The 16,018-nt window shown below is 33.6% G+C and overlaps 1 protein-coding gene across 1 annotated transcript in view; it reads left to right on the top strand.

Moving 5' to 3' along the window:
- LOC141333766 (membrane-associated guanylate kinase, WW and PDZ domain-containing protein 2-like) overlaps positions 1 to 16,018 on the top strand; it is a 287,797-nt gene that overhangs the window by 255,780 nt on the left and 15,999 nt on the right. The window contains exons 13-18 of the mRNA XM_073838891.1: positions 1,154 to 1,322; positions 6,649 to 6,690; positions 8,021 to 8,136; positions 8,280 to 8,472; positions 13,468 to 13,731; positions 14,043 to 14,228. Of these exons, the coding sequence (XP_073694992.1) occupies positions 1,154 to 1,322; positions 6,649 to 6,690; positions 8,021 to 8,136; positions 8,280 to 8,472; positions 13,468 to 13,731; positions 14,043 to 14,228 (970 nt within the window). The remainder of the gene's footprint in view (positions 1 to 1,153; positions 1,323 to 6,648; positions 6,691 to 8,020; positions 8,137 to 8,279; positions 8,473 to 13,467; positions 13,732 to 14,042; positions 14,229 to 16,018) is intronic.

Here is a 16,018-nt window from a genome sequence, read left to right as displayed (position 1 = left end):
ATACAATTCTATTTCCTGCTACCTCAATTCAAATTGAGCAAATTTAATTGGAATTTAAAAAGAATTCTAATGCATTTTTGAATGGCATGCAACCCTAGTGTCTTCTTAAAAAGGTGTATTCAGGTACATCCTCAAATCATCTAAATGCAATTTGTCCTAAATCATGAAAATGAACAAGTAAAGAGATACACATGATTTTTATCAGTAGTACTTTATAAAAATTATTCAAATACACTACCATTCAAATGTCTGGGAACAGGAAGTTGTGCCATCCAAGATGTTTGTCTTTTTTTCTTCAGCCACAAAGAAATTAAGGTGTTTGAGAAAAACATTCCAGGATTTTCTCCAAAAAGTGGACTTCAATGGGGATGAATGTCCAAATTGCATTTTCATTGCAGCTTCAAAGGCCTCTACATGATCCCAGGCGAGGAATAAGGGTCTTATTTAGCAAAACAACTGGTAATTTTCTAAAAACAAAAAAAACAAATTATATACTTTTTAACCACAAATGCAAGATGAGCATTTGTGGTTAAAAAGTATATACAATTTAATTTTCTTTAGAAAATGGCTGATCGCTTCAGTAGATAAGACCCTTATTCCTTGGCTAAGATCGTGTAGAGCTGCATTGAAATTGCAGTTTGGACCTTCAAACCGTTGGCCACCATTGAAATCCACTATATGGAGAAAAATATAGTAATATTAATTTCTTTTCCACTAAAGAAAGCTTTACTATTAGAAAAAGTGGACTATGCCTGCTTGCTGTTCTTAGCACATTCTACTTGCATAACCTAATTTTGGGTATTGTGCAAGAGCCCAGTGAAGTGAAGCTACAGCTGCATTAGCATGAGAAAACACAAAGATTACATTCAGTATCGTCAGCAATAGAGAAACGCATCAAGCGTCCTTGATGAGCCCTTGATGCGGCCTTATTTTGCTGAGCTAGAACTAACATGCCATGTATTGTGTGTGTGTGTGTGTATGTGTGTACGCTTCATTTAAAAACTAATTACCGCAAAAGTGAGTTCATTGTTAAACACCTTCCTATCCCACGGCCAGAGAAAATCCAAGGCGGAAGTTGCCTGGAAGAGCGCAGTTTGCTTACTCAGTTCAGTATATTAATAAAGTCAGTTACTGAATGCTGGTGTATTTGCAGGTCTTGGAGCATTGGGATCCTCACAGCAGTCCCACAGCCAGTCTATCTATCCATGCTCTCCCTCACAGCGCTCCATATCTGCATTGGCCCTCAGGTCCAGAGTTTGACCTGAGCAAACCTGACCCCTTTGACCTGTATGAGAAGTCCAGGGCTATCTATGAGAATAGGCGTAAGTAACTGAAGAAACTTCTTGCCAGCACCTAAAGCTAGCATTAATGCCTTTTGATAATCTGTGTTTACCTATTGTATTTTTCCAAATTTCCCAGACATACTGAACTTTACATTTCCTGTTGTACATTTCCTGCTGTTTGTCAAAAGATACAGTGCTGCTTAAAAGTTTGTGAACGCTTTAGAATTTTCTATATTTCTGTATAAATATGACCCAAAAGATCAGATTTTTACACAGTTCCTGAAAGTAGACTCCAAGAGAGAACCCAATCAAACAAATCAGACAAAAATATATGCATTGTCATTTATTTGTTGAGAAAAAATGATCCAGTGTAACGTATCTATGAGTTTGTGAATCTTTGCTTTCAGTATCAGGTGTGACCCCCTTTTTCAGCAATAACTGCAGATAAATGTTTCTTGTAACTGTTAATGAGTCCTTCACATCAGTTTGTAGAAATTTTAGTCCATTCTTCAGTACAGAACCACTTCAACTCGGTGGGTTTCCTCCTATGAATTGCTTGCTTCAGGTCCTTCCACAACATTTCAATTGGGTTAAGGTCTGGATTTTGACATGGCTATTCCAAAACATTAACTTTGTTCTTCTTCAACCATTCTTTGGTAGAAGGACTTGTGTGCTTGGGTTCGTTGTCTTGTTGCATGACCCATTTTCTCTCGAGATTTAGTTCTCAGACAGATGTCCTTTAGAATTTGCTGGTAAAATTCAGAATTCATTGTTCCATCAGTGATGGTAAGCCGTTCTGTCCCAAATGCAGTAAAACAGGCCCAAACCATGATACTACCACCACCAGATTTCACAGATGGGATAAGGTTCTTGGAATGCAGTGCTTTTCTTTCTCCAAACATAATGATTCCCATTGAATCTCCATCTTGGTCTCATTTGTCCACAAAACATTTCTCCAATAGTCCTCTGGTTTGTCCACATGATCTTCCGCAAACTTCAGACAGTCAGCGATGTTCTTCTTGGAGAGCAGTGGCTTTCTCCTTTCAACTCTGTCAGGCACACCATGGTTGTTCAATGTTCTCCTGATGGTGGACTCAAGAACATTACCATTAGCCAATGTGAGAAAGGCCTTTAGTTGCTTCGAAGTTAACCTGGAGTTCTTTGCAACCTCACAGACTATTAAACAGTTTTGCTGTGGTGTGATCTTTGTTGGGTGACCACTCCTGGGGAGGGTCTTTTCAACTTTAGTCTCGAATTTCCTCCATTTGTACACAATCTGTCTGACTGTGTATTTGTGGAGTCTGAACTCTACTCTTTACAGATGGTTTTGTAACCTTTTCCAGCCTGATGTGCAACAACATCTTTTTCTGAGGCCCTCAGAGATCTCCTTTGTTTGTGCCATTATACTCTTCCACAAACATGATCAGATTTTGATAGATCCTTGTTCTTTAAGTGAAACAGGGCATGTACTGACACCTGAGGTGTCATCCCTTTGTTTGAAAACACCTCTGAACAGTAGGACTCTAATTTCACCTTCAAATTAACTGCGAATCCTAGAGGTCACATACTTTTGAAACTCACAGATATGAGATATTAGATAATTTTCCTTGCTGCACTCACAGTGCAATCATATTGGTTGCTTTTTTTTTACTCCACATAGTTGTAAAAAAATAGTTTTTAGCAACTAAAGAAGCCACATTTATCTTACAAATGACAAGTCCTCGTCAAATATCTTCATTTATGACTTTAAGTTTGTGCCCAAGAAATGACTTTTTCTGGTGCTTTATTGAGTTAGGCCTGGTTAGAACATGGTCTTGAGTGATTGTGTCAGTTCCTGTCAGCTCTTCCAGACTCAAAAAATATTTTTTTGCTGTCATCTCTTACGATGTTATCCTCCACGGTAAGTGTTTTGAAGTTGTTGCGTCTTGTCAATTTGGAATTTTCCCACAATGAGATCTGTGGAGCTGATCTGGGAGAACTTTAGTGGTCTTAGTGACTTTGACGTTACATAACACTCTGCATTATTAATGCAGGTACTTCTTAACTAAGTTTTCAAGGTCCCAACATTCATATTCATTGCGTTTAAAGTAGAAATATGTTTAATTCAACAAATAGTTTGAAATGCCATTAATTCATACAATATGAATTTACTTCATTACTGTACCTAAAATCTACTGCATATTAAACAAGTAAGTCTGAAATGTCAGTCAAGTTAATGTTGCATTTCTAAAGGTGCTTTAAACTGATTGACAGCGATTAAATCAATAGAGGTCAACATGTCGTTCTGCTCCTAGCGGACGTTTCTATTTAACTTCTGTCTGCGCTCCCATTATTGGTCACATCTTCGTTTCGCTGTGCATTTGCATAAACCTTTTTCTACTGACCTTTTTCAACTGTTTTAAATCAGCAGATGTCTTCCTCATTACCGCGTCCTAGTCTATACCTCCTCCTTTTTTTGTAGCCTATATAGGCACTCTTTAGTATTCACAGCTGGCAATGACAGTTTGGCAATGGAGATGTTGGTTAGTGTTGATGTTGTCTGATGATTATCTTGTCTCATGTGCAATGATCCCATAGACACTTTAGCATCTATTTTAGATACGCTGGTGATACGTGTATAAGATATAGTGTGCAAAGAGTTTAGTTCTCTTTAAGGTAAGTATACTCGATTCCTGATGGTTGACTACATTTTGTGTATTTTTTCTGTGAGCTGTATCTTATTTTTTGAGTAGGATGTTTTAAACACCCTCTTTCTGTGAAATTGCACCTCTTTCTAAACCGAAAGTGCCAGGAATGTTTGAGTATGTTCATCTACAACATTGTTAATGTTTTATAGCTTTTTGAATATGCACTTGATGTTGAAAAGATGCTGTAAAGATTTGCATTCTGTCAAGCTGGTGAATAGAAACTTTCAAAATCTCATTAATACGTATTATATTCAAGCATTTCAGGAGTTTAACAAGGACACATATTCTGTTTATGCTGTTGCATATTTTATGTGATCTTTGATACATGTTTGAAATAGTCTTTTTCTGCATATATTTGGTCATCTGCGACTTAAGAATTTTAGTTAGTATCATCAATTTGACTAAAATCATTGGTAGCTTTGAAAAAATCTGACGTGATGAAACTTTTTTCAGGACATAAATCACTTCTTTTGAATATATTTCTTGGATATAGTTAAAAGGCTGAAATAATATATAATTTGCTCTGAAATGGCTTTATATGGCATATTTTCAGTCATTAGAACTATCAGTCACTAAAAAGTTAATCTATTTAAAGCATGTTTTCCATGCTTTATTGAATGCAAAGAAAAAATTGTAATCATTTAATTTTGTATGCACTTGTTAACAATAAATAGTAATAAACACCAACATTCAACTGCATATGCTGTATCGAAACATTTCAAAGCATGCAAAATGTCATACAGAGACTTCCATAAACACAAATCATTTAATTCTGAACTGGTACACAAGAGAGTATATGAATCAAATTAATCAAATGCAATTGAGGTTTAAATTAGAGGCGCTTAACATCTTAACGCTGTCATGCTTATGTCATTCCACAAGGAAAGGGCACAAAACAAGTTTCTACGGCCAAATGAAAAGCATGTGAATCATCACAATATAAATGAATATACTGGTTAAATATCATCAGCATAGTGGCTGGAAATATCGACCAGCTCTCGCTGAGAGGCGGATGTGCTTGAGGAATGATGCTGTTGAAGATCAGACTCTCTCTCGGAATTAGAATCAGGCTTGAGCTTCACCTGGCACCTAGTTTAAATGCAATATACATACAGCATAATGCACAGCCGGGTGTAGATTTTCAGGCTCAATCGTGCTGCTCATGCTAATTGCAGTTTCTGTCTGCTCTGAGTCAGATGTACTTGAGTTTTGAGACATTGTGGAATTAAAACCTCAAAATCAAGAACTGAGTTCTTACATTTACATCAACTCAACCAGAGGTCCCCGGCTCAAATTTTAGTTTTTGCCAATATTTTTTGAAGAAACATAGACATGTATAGTAATGAAAGCCAAATATTAAATGTTGTGGATGAATATGTATTCTACTTTTGTAGAGGGTGGTCAAAATGGCCATTTTCATCTGAGAGACAGGTGAAAATCTCACTTCTATTAAATATCACGGAAACTGATTCAAATATAGAATCTTACGAATAGACGACTGAGAGTAAATCTAACTCAACTTGACCATTTCAGTGCATTTTCAGCCCTCAGAGGTGTGTTCTATGCAACTGAGATCCCCATATCTCTGGAGCTGAATGATGTAGAGCCTTGAAAATGAAGATTCCAAAAGAAAAGTTTATTAAGAACTGGAATCTAAAATCATATTGTGATATTTTTAAAACTTCTTGAGTTATGGGGACACAAACTTTTGAAAAAGAATATTTATGGCATTCAGAAAGGTACGTTCAGTGCAGTGGTTTTGACAGACATCTCTAGTTTCAACATTATTTGTTTTTCAGACATTCCTCTATAAAAGAAAAGAAGTATCATATTTTGAGAAGTGACCCACATTTGGTTTTTGACCATTAAAAATGTGTACAATTTAGCGATTTACTCCTGAAGCAATATTAAAAATCTCTGGAACTGAACCATATAGGGCCTTAAAAATCAAGATTGTGCGAGGAAAGTTTGTTAAGACTCAATATCTAAAAGGGCATTAAGATGTCTTTAGTACTTCTTGAGTTACAGGCATGCAAACTTGAGAGAAAAAAACTTGAAAAGTGCTGTTTCCCCATTTTTGAAAGGTCACCTTTGGCACATAATGCAACAGAAATTGCTAAAGTCAACAGATTTTACTAATAGACCTACTAATCTCTTTGTAAAAATAACATTATAACGCTGCTATCTTTCTAAAGTCTTTTTTTATCCCCCTCTAATTTGACTCCACTGCCATTTTGACTCCCCTCTACAAAATAGTGGATTACTCAGTTAATATTCATCCATGACATTTAATATTTTGTCTTTCTTCACTATACATGTTAGCAAAATCAAAAATTTCAGCCTGGGAAAGTTTGAAAATGTGGTTGATTTAACACAGAATGACTTACTAAAAAAACACACACACACACACACACACACACACACACAAACACCAAGTCTGCCAGAACTGTTTAAGTAGTTCGCATCATATTGTTATCAAATGACATTTTTAAGTGTCCTTTAAGTGCATTTTTGTGAGCACTGTGTATTTTTATATATACATCTTCATTGCTTTGTAGCTGTTGGGCATTATATTAGTGACACAGCTGATGTATATATTGTAGTTGCTATATTTCCAGGTGTGTGTGTTAATATAAGCAGTGATTTATGGGCTGTCCTTGTATCTCTCCCTTTCTTAGAGCCAGGGCTTCCTCGAGCAGTTCTCCCAGTTGACCCTTCTGGTGAGTAAATATATCTACGCCCAAAACAGAAACAATCTGACAGAAGGAGTTCTGCATAAAATAAAGTCTGAAAGTTTGAAATTCATTTTTTATATTGAGTTCTTATGACCTCTGTAAAATTTTTTGAATATTTGGTATAACGTTTGGTCTGCTGCAGTTTGACTTTTTTACATTTAATGACAAACATTAAGTTTAGACTAAATTTTGAGGACATTTTCATAAAAACAAAAACCTGTTCAAAGCTTCCTTGAACAATATTTGATATGCACTACCAGTCAAAAGTTTTTGAACAGCACGATTTTTAAAGAAGTCTCTTCTGCTCACCAAGCCTGCATTTATTTGATCCAAAATACAGCAAAAGCAGTAACATTGTGAAATATTTTTACTATTTAAAATAACTGCTTTCTATTCGAATATATTTTAAAATGTAATTTATTCCTGTGATCAAAGCTAAATTTACAGCATCATTACTCTAGTCTTCAGTGTCACAAGATCACAAGAAATTTTATTTAGCAAGGATGCTTTAAATCGATTAAAACTGATCTTAAAGACATTTATAATGTTACAAAAGTTTTCTATTTCAGATAAATGCTGTTCTTCTGAACTTTGGTTTAATCAAAGAAACCTGATTTTCTACTCAGCTTTTTTTCAGCATAATAGTAATAATAATATATGTTTTTTTGATCAGGAAATCAGAATATTAAAATGATTTCTGAAGGATCATATGATTGGAGTAATGATGCTAAAAAATCAGCTTTGAAATCACAGGAATAAATTACATTTTAAAATGTATTCAAAAATATATTTTAAAATTCTTAAAGTACTTCGGATCAAATAAATGCAGGCTAGGTGAGCAGAAAAGACTTATTTAAAAAAAAAAACATTAAAAATCTTACTGTTCAAAAACTTTTGACTGGTAGTGTATATTGTAAAAAGGCTGGAAATAATATTTAGTATTTGTGCATTTGCTCTAAAATGGTACTAAAATAAAGTCTAAATAGAAAATACGCATACACAAAGCATTCATAGGTACTCTAAAATCTAACTATAAGTATCTGTGACATTTTAAGTTCTGACCTCTATCAAAATGCTACCTAGAGACAAAGTTTTATTTTTTTGTCCGCTTTTGCCACTTGTCATTCTCACTGCATTGTGAATGAACCTCTCAATGCAGGTTCAAGAACATAAAATGAATGATTTTACAAATTAAGTACTCGATGAACAAAAATGGGGGTCTTAAATGTCACCCAGAATGCTGAATTACACTTGAAGATTCAATAGTCTGGAGAAATGACTAAATAGTGAGATAAATGTGTGCTTTCATTGACAGCATCAGAGTTCCAGGAGGTGGAGGTGCACTTGCGCAGACAGAAGTCCGGTTTCGGCTTCAGGATCCTGGGCGGAGAGGAACCAGGACAGCCTGTGAGTCCGGAGGCTCAGGAGAAGGCTCGTACTCTAGGACTAACCACACGCTTTCAAAAAACAGAGCTCACTGTCACTTGCTAACATGATAATGTGTTTGTTCACCTACTTTAGTTTCTGTACACTGCTTCAAGAGAGTCTGTAGTAACTGTGCTGTGCATGTACAGATCCTGATTGGTGCAATCATCGAGAAGAGCCCTGCTGATAAAGATGGGCGTCTACGACCGGGAGATGAGCTGATGTCAGTCGATGGGATCCCTGTGGCTGGAAAACCCCACCGTTATGTTATTGACCTCATGCATGGGGCGGCCCGGACTGGGCAGGTTAAACTTACTGTTCGACGGAGAATTCAGCCGACAGGTGAGAATGGCTGATGTTTATTTCATTTGTCAACCAACAATGTGAATGTACATTTTTATTAATATAGGGCCAGATTTACTAAACAGGGCAAATAATATTAGAGCGCGCAGATAGGAGGGGAAAATTCTGCGTGTGATTTACTGACAATGCGCACATTAAAGAACAAAGACGCAGCCAGATAATTTCCATAATGACCAGCGCAATCTGCCAAGAGCAGTGGAAATTACCGCATGCTTTAAGACATGCTGTTTTTGGGCGTTAAAACATGTCGCAAATACCAGTAATTTGAAGAGCGCAAACATTAGGAAATCACATTTGTTTTAATACTCTCTCCAATAAATTTTGTGTCTAAAAGAGAAAAACTCCAACAATAAGGTGAGGCACAAAAATAAACCGTGTCCATGCCTTTTCTGGTCTAATTTTTCACTACGAGTCTTTAGTGAATCCTGACAGTACTATTTTAACACCAAGTAAATTCTGTTTACATTTTTAACATTTTGAACAGAAAGTGGTCACCTTATTTGTCTTGCTAAGTTAAACAACTAGGTTTCTGCATAATACACATTTACAGTTTGATTGGAAATGAAACACAGTTGTAATATTAAAAGTGAACATAGATGTAAAAAAGAAAAAGTTTTTACACCGGCACATGTTTATTTTTGTTAAATTTGAATAAATACATGATATTTACACTCTTAAAAATAAAGGTGCTTCACGATGCCATAGAAGAACCTTTTTTGTCCAAATGGTTCCATAAGGAACCTTTAACGTCTGAAGAACTTTTCTGTTTCACAAAAGGTTCTTTGTGGCGAAAGAAGGTTCTTCAGATTATAAAAAGGTAAGAAAGAAATGGTCCTTTGACTGAATGGTTCTTTGTTGAACCAAAAATGGCTCTTCTTTCGCGTCACTGTGAAGAACCTTTTAAAGCACCTTTATTTTTAAGAGTGTACCTTCTCCACTATCAAATATCTCATGTTTCATCTCAAAAATTCACTTTCTGTTTTTGTTTTTATGTTTTTATTATAAAAATGTGACTTTATTAGGGTCAAAATTGTTTGTTGTGGTGGAAATGACACCAATTGAGGAACATTTGTGGTTTTTATTGTCATACAATAAATAATAAAATAGTTTAATTTCAGATTTTTTTTTTTTAATTATCGTAGTTCTAAACATGTAATACTATTTTTTAAATGGATCTTCATAGTTTAAAAAACTGGGTCTTGGACAAGTGTAAAACAATGGAATATATACATAAAAGATCAATTATGGTAGCATTATACAACGTTTCCAACACATGTTTTAATGTGATGTTCATATATGTGACCCTGGACCACAAAACCAATCATAAGCATCATTTTATTTTAATTGAGCTGAAAAAATAAGCTTTCCATGTATGTATGGTTTGGTGGGATAGAACAATATTTGGCCTAAATACAACTACTTGAAAATCTGGAATCTGAGGGTGCAAAAAAGTCAAAATATTGAGAACATCACCTTTAAAGTTGTCCAAATGAAGTTCTTAGCAATGCATATTACTAATCAAAAATTAAGTATTGATATATTTGCAGTTGGAAATTTACAAAATATTTTCATGAAACATGATCTTTACTTAATATCCTAATGATTTTTGCCATAAAATAAAAATGTATAATTATGACCCATATATACAATGTATTGTTGGCTATTGCAGCAAAAATACCCTTGCTAGTTATGACTGTATTTTGGTCTATATATCTATAAATAATATATGGGGGAAAAATAACATTTGTTTTAATACAAATTAACCCTTGGGCTATAAATCTGCCTGAAGTTAAAGAAACAACCTTTAAAAGGCTAAAGCTTGTTATTTTCTGACAGTTACTGCAATTATAGATTGTTGTGAAGTATATATTCTTGCCATGTGAAGGAGGTAATGAAGCGGGTTCTGTAATACTGTACCTCTGCTGCTTATTATGTGTCCTTTCTCCTTCTCTCCCTCTCATGTCCACTCTGTCTAATAATTCTTGGTGTAGCTGAGACTCAGCTTTCATGCCCTCTTGCAAGATTTACCTCCCTCATGCTTCCCGCTGTCTGACTCATCGTCTCAGTCTTATCTTTCCTGGACAATCGTTTCTCCCCTTTTGCATCTTAGTGGAGCGGTTGAGGAAATGTCTGGCTGCTGGCTTTTTTGCCTTACTGTTTGATCACAGAATGACTTCAGACCAGCTTTAACTGAACCTTTTACTATGGACTTTTTCTTGCTTTCTGTCTCACACACTTGTGTTAATCGTAGTCAATACCTGTTTCTATATCTTAAAAACGTATTCAATGTTTTTAATGTATCTGTTAAAAAAAAAAAACAAGGAAAGTTGGTAAAAGAAATCCGGAAAAAGGTGATGAATATGAGTGAATATTAAAGTCATAGTTGTTCTTAATAATATTTTGAAATATGATTACAATTCAAAATAGCCTGTAAACATTTATTTTTTTTCCTGTGAAGCAAAGCTGATTTTTCAGCATCATTACTCTAGTCTTCGGTGTCACATGATCCTTTAGAAATCATTCTAATATGCTGATTTGGTGCTCAAGAAACATTTTATTATTATGCTGAAATAGCTGTGCTGCTTAATAACTTTCAAAACTCAAAACCTCTTTCCAAATCCAAAAAGACGATTTAATGTTCTTGCTTTGACTGGAGACTCATGAAGTCCATAAATATACAGTTTAGTGGCCATAATACAGATATATGTGACTGTGCAATGAATGCAATGATTAACCTATTTACGACAGTGTTTTAGTGCTAGTTATGAGATTAAAGTCATAATATTTCAAGACTAAAATTGAAATTATGAGAATAAAGTCAAATATTATTAAAATTTCTACTTTATTCTCAAAACTTTTCAACTTTATTCTCGAAAACATTCGACCTTTTTCTCAAAAAATGTTAACTTTATTCTTAAAATTTCTACTTTATTTTCTAAACATTCGATCTCTAAATTTTATCTTTATTCTCGAAACATTTAGACTTATTCTTGTAATTTTGACTTTATTCTCAAAATATTTTGACTTTATTCTTGAAACATTTTGACTTTATTTTCATAATTTCGACTTTATTCTTGAAACATTTAAACTTTATTCTTGTAATTTCGACTTTATTCTCAAAATTTATTCTCAAAAATTTATTCTCAAAACATTATGACTTTATTCTTCTAATTTTGACTTTATTTTTGAAATATTTCAACTTCCAACTTTATTTTCGACATATTTCAACTTTATTCTTGCAATTTCGACTTTATTCTCAGAATTTCAACTTTATTCACGAAACATTTTGACTTTATTATCTAAACATTTCAACTTTATTCTAGAAACATTTCGACTTTATTCTCTAAATTTCGTCTTTATTCTCGAAATTTCAACTAGACACTTTTTGACTTTATTCTGGAAACATTTTAGGCTTTATTCTCGAAATTTCGACTTTATTCTCAAAATTTCAACTTTATTCTCAAAACATTTAGACTTTATTCTCGTAATTTCAACTTGATTCTCGAAATATTTAGACTTTTTTTTTTTCAAAATTTTAACTAGAAACATTTTGACTTTACTCTGGAAATATTTCGGCTTTATTCTCGAAATTTCGACTTTATTCTCAAAATTTCAACTAGAAACATTTTGACTTTACTCTGGAAATATTTCGACTTTATTCTCAAAATTTCAACTTTATTCTCAAAACATTTAGACTTAATTTCTTAATTTAGACGTAATTTCAACTTGATTCTCAAAATATTTCGATTTTATTCTCATAATTTCTACTTTATTCTTGAAACATTTAAACTTTATTCTTATAACTTCGACTTTATTCTCAAAATTTCAAATTTATTCTCAGAACATTACGACTTTATTCTTCTAATTTTAACTTTATTTTTTAAATATTTCAACTTTCAACTTTATTTTCGACATATTTCAACTTTATTCTTGCAATTTCGACTTTATTCTCAGAATTTCAACTTTATTCTCAAAACATTTTGACTTTATTATCTAAACATTTCAACTTTATTCTAGAAACATTTCGACTTTATTCTCGAAATTTCGTCTTTATTCTCGAAATTTCGTCTTTATTCTCGAAATTTCAACTAGAAACTTTTTTACTTTATTCTGGAAACATTTTAGGCTTTATTCTTGAAATTTCTACTTTATTCTTAAAATTTCGACTTTATTCTTAAAATTTCAACTTTATTCTCAAAACATTTAGACTTTATTCTCGTAATTTCAACTTGATTCTCGAAATATTTAGACTTTTTTTTCGAAATTTTAACTAGAAACATTTTGACTTTACTCTGGAAATATTTTGGCTTTTTTCTCGAAATTTCGACTTTATTCTCAAAATTTCAACTAGAAACATTTTGACTTTACTCTGGAAATATTTCAACTTTATTCTCAAAATTTCAACTTTATTCTCAAAACATTTAGACTTAATTTCTTAATTTAGACGTAATTTCAACTTGATTCTCAAAATATTTCGATTTTATTCTCATAATTTCGACTTTATTCTTGAAACATTAAAACTTTATTCTTATAATTTCGACTTTATTCTCAAAATTTCAAATTTATTCTCAAAACATTACGACTTTATTCTTCTAATTTTGACTTTATTTTTGAAATATTTCAACTTTCAACTTTATTTTTGACATATTTCAACTTTATTCTTGCAATTTCGACTTTATTCTCAGAATTTCAACTTTATTCTCGAAACATTTTGACTTTATTATCTAAACATTTCAACTTTATTCTCAAAACATTTAGACTTAATTTCTTAATTTAGACGTAATTTCAACTTGATTCTCGAAATATTTTGATTTTATTTTTGTAATTTCGACTTTATTCTTATGACTTCAATCTCGTAATTTAAAATGTGTTAATTTTTTAATGTGGCACTAAAACGCTGTTGTACCAATTTGTATCAAGTATATGTAATCATGTTCCTTTTAATCATTTTCTTACCTGCTCTTTTACCTTCAGGTGAGCCCTGTCCAGAGAACGGCCGCAGTCCTGGATCTACCCAGCACAGTTCCCCCAGGAGTGACTTCAACTCCAGAATGTTCTGTAACAACTCCGCCCCCTTGCATAACTCCGCCCCATCCACTACAGGCTCCTCCCCACCAGACACAGTAGCAAATCAGAATCTGCAGCCTAGTGATGTCACCATCCAGCGCAAGGAGAGCGAAGGGTTTGGATTCGTTATTATCAGTTCACTGAACAGGCCTGAAACTGCGGCTGCTGCTGGTAAGGGATAATTATTTTTGGACACTTCAACTTATTTTCAATCTGGGACATTCCTTTACTGTAATAGCTCACTCAGGCTGACTGCTTCAAAAGGGTCATAGTGATTTTAAAAGTGCAGCATGTCCTCATAAACCTGTATATTAATAATGAATGCACTTCTATTTGAGGGCTGAAGAGGCTAGTTACAATTTTCTAATGCAGCACCCACGCTCGTATATAAAAACAGATCCACTAACAGGAAAGGACAGAGTGCAGATAGAGAGCTCTCTTGATGTATTACGTAAAAAGTGTTTGTGCGTGTGTGTTTTCAGCTGTGCCTCATAAAATCGGCCGGATCATTGAGGGAAGTCCAGCAGACCACTGTGGGAAGCTCAAGGTTGGGGATCGCATATTGGCTGTCAACAATCAGTCTATCGTCAACATGCCACATGCCGACATCGTCAAACTGATCAAGGACGCGGGACTCAGCGTCACACTCAGGATCATCCCTCAGGAGGGTGAGTTGATGCCTGCGGAACTGTTTGAAAGAGACTATTGCGCAAATATTGAGTCTAAACAAATTCTGCTACTGACATGTAATAGCTGTTTCAGTGTTAAAATGCTTTCTTTTATCTCAGTTTAATGTGCAGAGACAACTATAATAAGGCATTTAAAGTTTGACTTCCTGAACATTGCTCTGACATGTCAAATGTCTCAACCAATGGTCTGAGGTTGGACTATCTGTTTTCCAGAACAATGAAAGGGGGTGGGTCAAAAGGACTGGTCAGAGTCTTTGTAGAATGTTATTTTAATTTTTAATGGTCTATTATTTTAAACAAGCTACAGTTCTTTAATTAATAACTTAAGTGTTCTTAAAATAAAAAATGCGACTGGATGCCGTTTCTGTTTTGTTTTTGAATGGTAGTTTGTGATAAAACTGCAGAGGGCTTTGTGAGATTGTGCTTGCAATGTCAGTGCTAAAATAATGAAATTAAAATGGTTAAAAGCAATACAATTTAAAATCACAAGAAGGTCATACAGGTTTATAATGGCATGAGGGTGAGTAAATGACAACAGAATTTTCATTTTTGAGTAAACTATTCTTCTGAAAGTCAAATTCTTTAAATGGTTGCACTGCATGTTTAATGTACAGTATTTCAAGCATCAGAAATCCAGTTTAAAGGGATAGTTCACCCAAAAATGAAAAACACCCCATGATTTACTCACCCTCAAGCCATTCTAAGTGTATATGACTTTCAGATAAATACAGTCAGAGTTATATTAAAAAACTGTCCTGGTTTTTCCAAGCTTTATAATGGCAGTGAATGGCTATTGAGATTTTGACGTCCAATAAAGTGCATTGATCCATCATAAAAAGTACTCCACATGGCTTTAGTTTGCACAAACTCTCCAGTAAAGCAGTCATGTCTTGTTTCTTTATATAGTACTTAATGCAATAGAAATAGCCTTAAAACAAGCAGCTTTACAGTATTAAACATTAAAAAACAAAAAAGGTAAATGTCACTTTCAGTTAGAATTACAACTTGATTTTCTGTTATAAGGCAGCTCTCCAGTGTGGAGCTAGCTAACGATCAAACCTTATTATTAGTGGGGAAAAATATTTCATTAAAGTGATAGTTTGAGATCAGAGCTTGATCTAGATCAGGACTGTTTTGATTACCATAACCCTATTAGGTATTTTAAGAGAGTATGTTGTGAATAAAATCTGGGAAAAAAAGCACATTATTACCTTATTTTGTTTCTTATCCATATGACTTACAAAAGATGTTAGACAGCATGATGTGTTATTAAGTTACTTCTACATATAGGTAATTAAATGGTAAATAAGAGAGTTTTTCTGTCTGTCGTCTAATTTTGTGTGCCAAATATATCTATTTGTATAACCTAATTACCTTTACCTTTATTAATTTGTTAGAATATGTATACCTATTTTAACTAATTGCAAAAGCTGGATAATAAATCAAAGTCTACTGATTAATCAGTGAAATAATCAACGATTATTCGATTAATCGCTCTAAAAATCGTTAGATTAATCGATTATCAAAATAAAATCACAAAATAGAAGTACAAAAATAAGGGTTTAAAAAAAAAATTCTCAGAGGATTTCGATAAAGGCCAAGAAGAGACTGGTTTTCCTTTATTATAAAGAAAACTTGGTTCCCGCCAGACTAGCATATTCTTATTGATCCACTTCAGAAGTTTTTTAAAGTATGCTGTATACTTCATGAACTAGCACTCAGAACTAGCCTCTAAAACTGTGGCATTTAAATTGCATTTACGTATTTTG

This window comes from Garra rufa, chromosome 4 (assembly GCF_049309525.1).
Source record: "Garra rufa chromosome 4, GarRuf1.0, whole genome shotgun sequence".
NCBI classification, from domain to species: Eukaryota; Metazoa; Chordata; class Actinopteri; order Cypriniformes; family Cyprinidae; genus Garra; species Garra rufa.
This window is presented reverse-complemented; position numbering and strand designations above follow the sequence as displayed.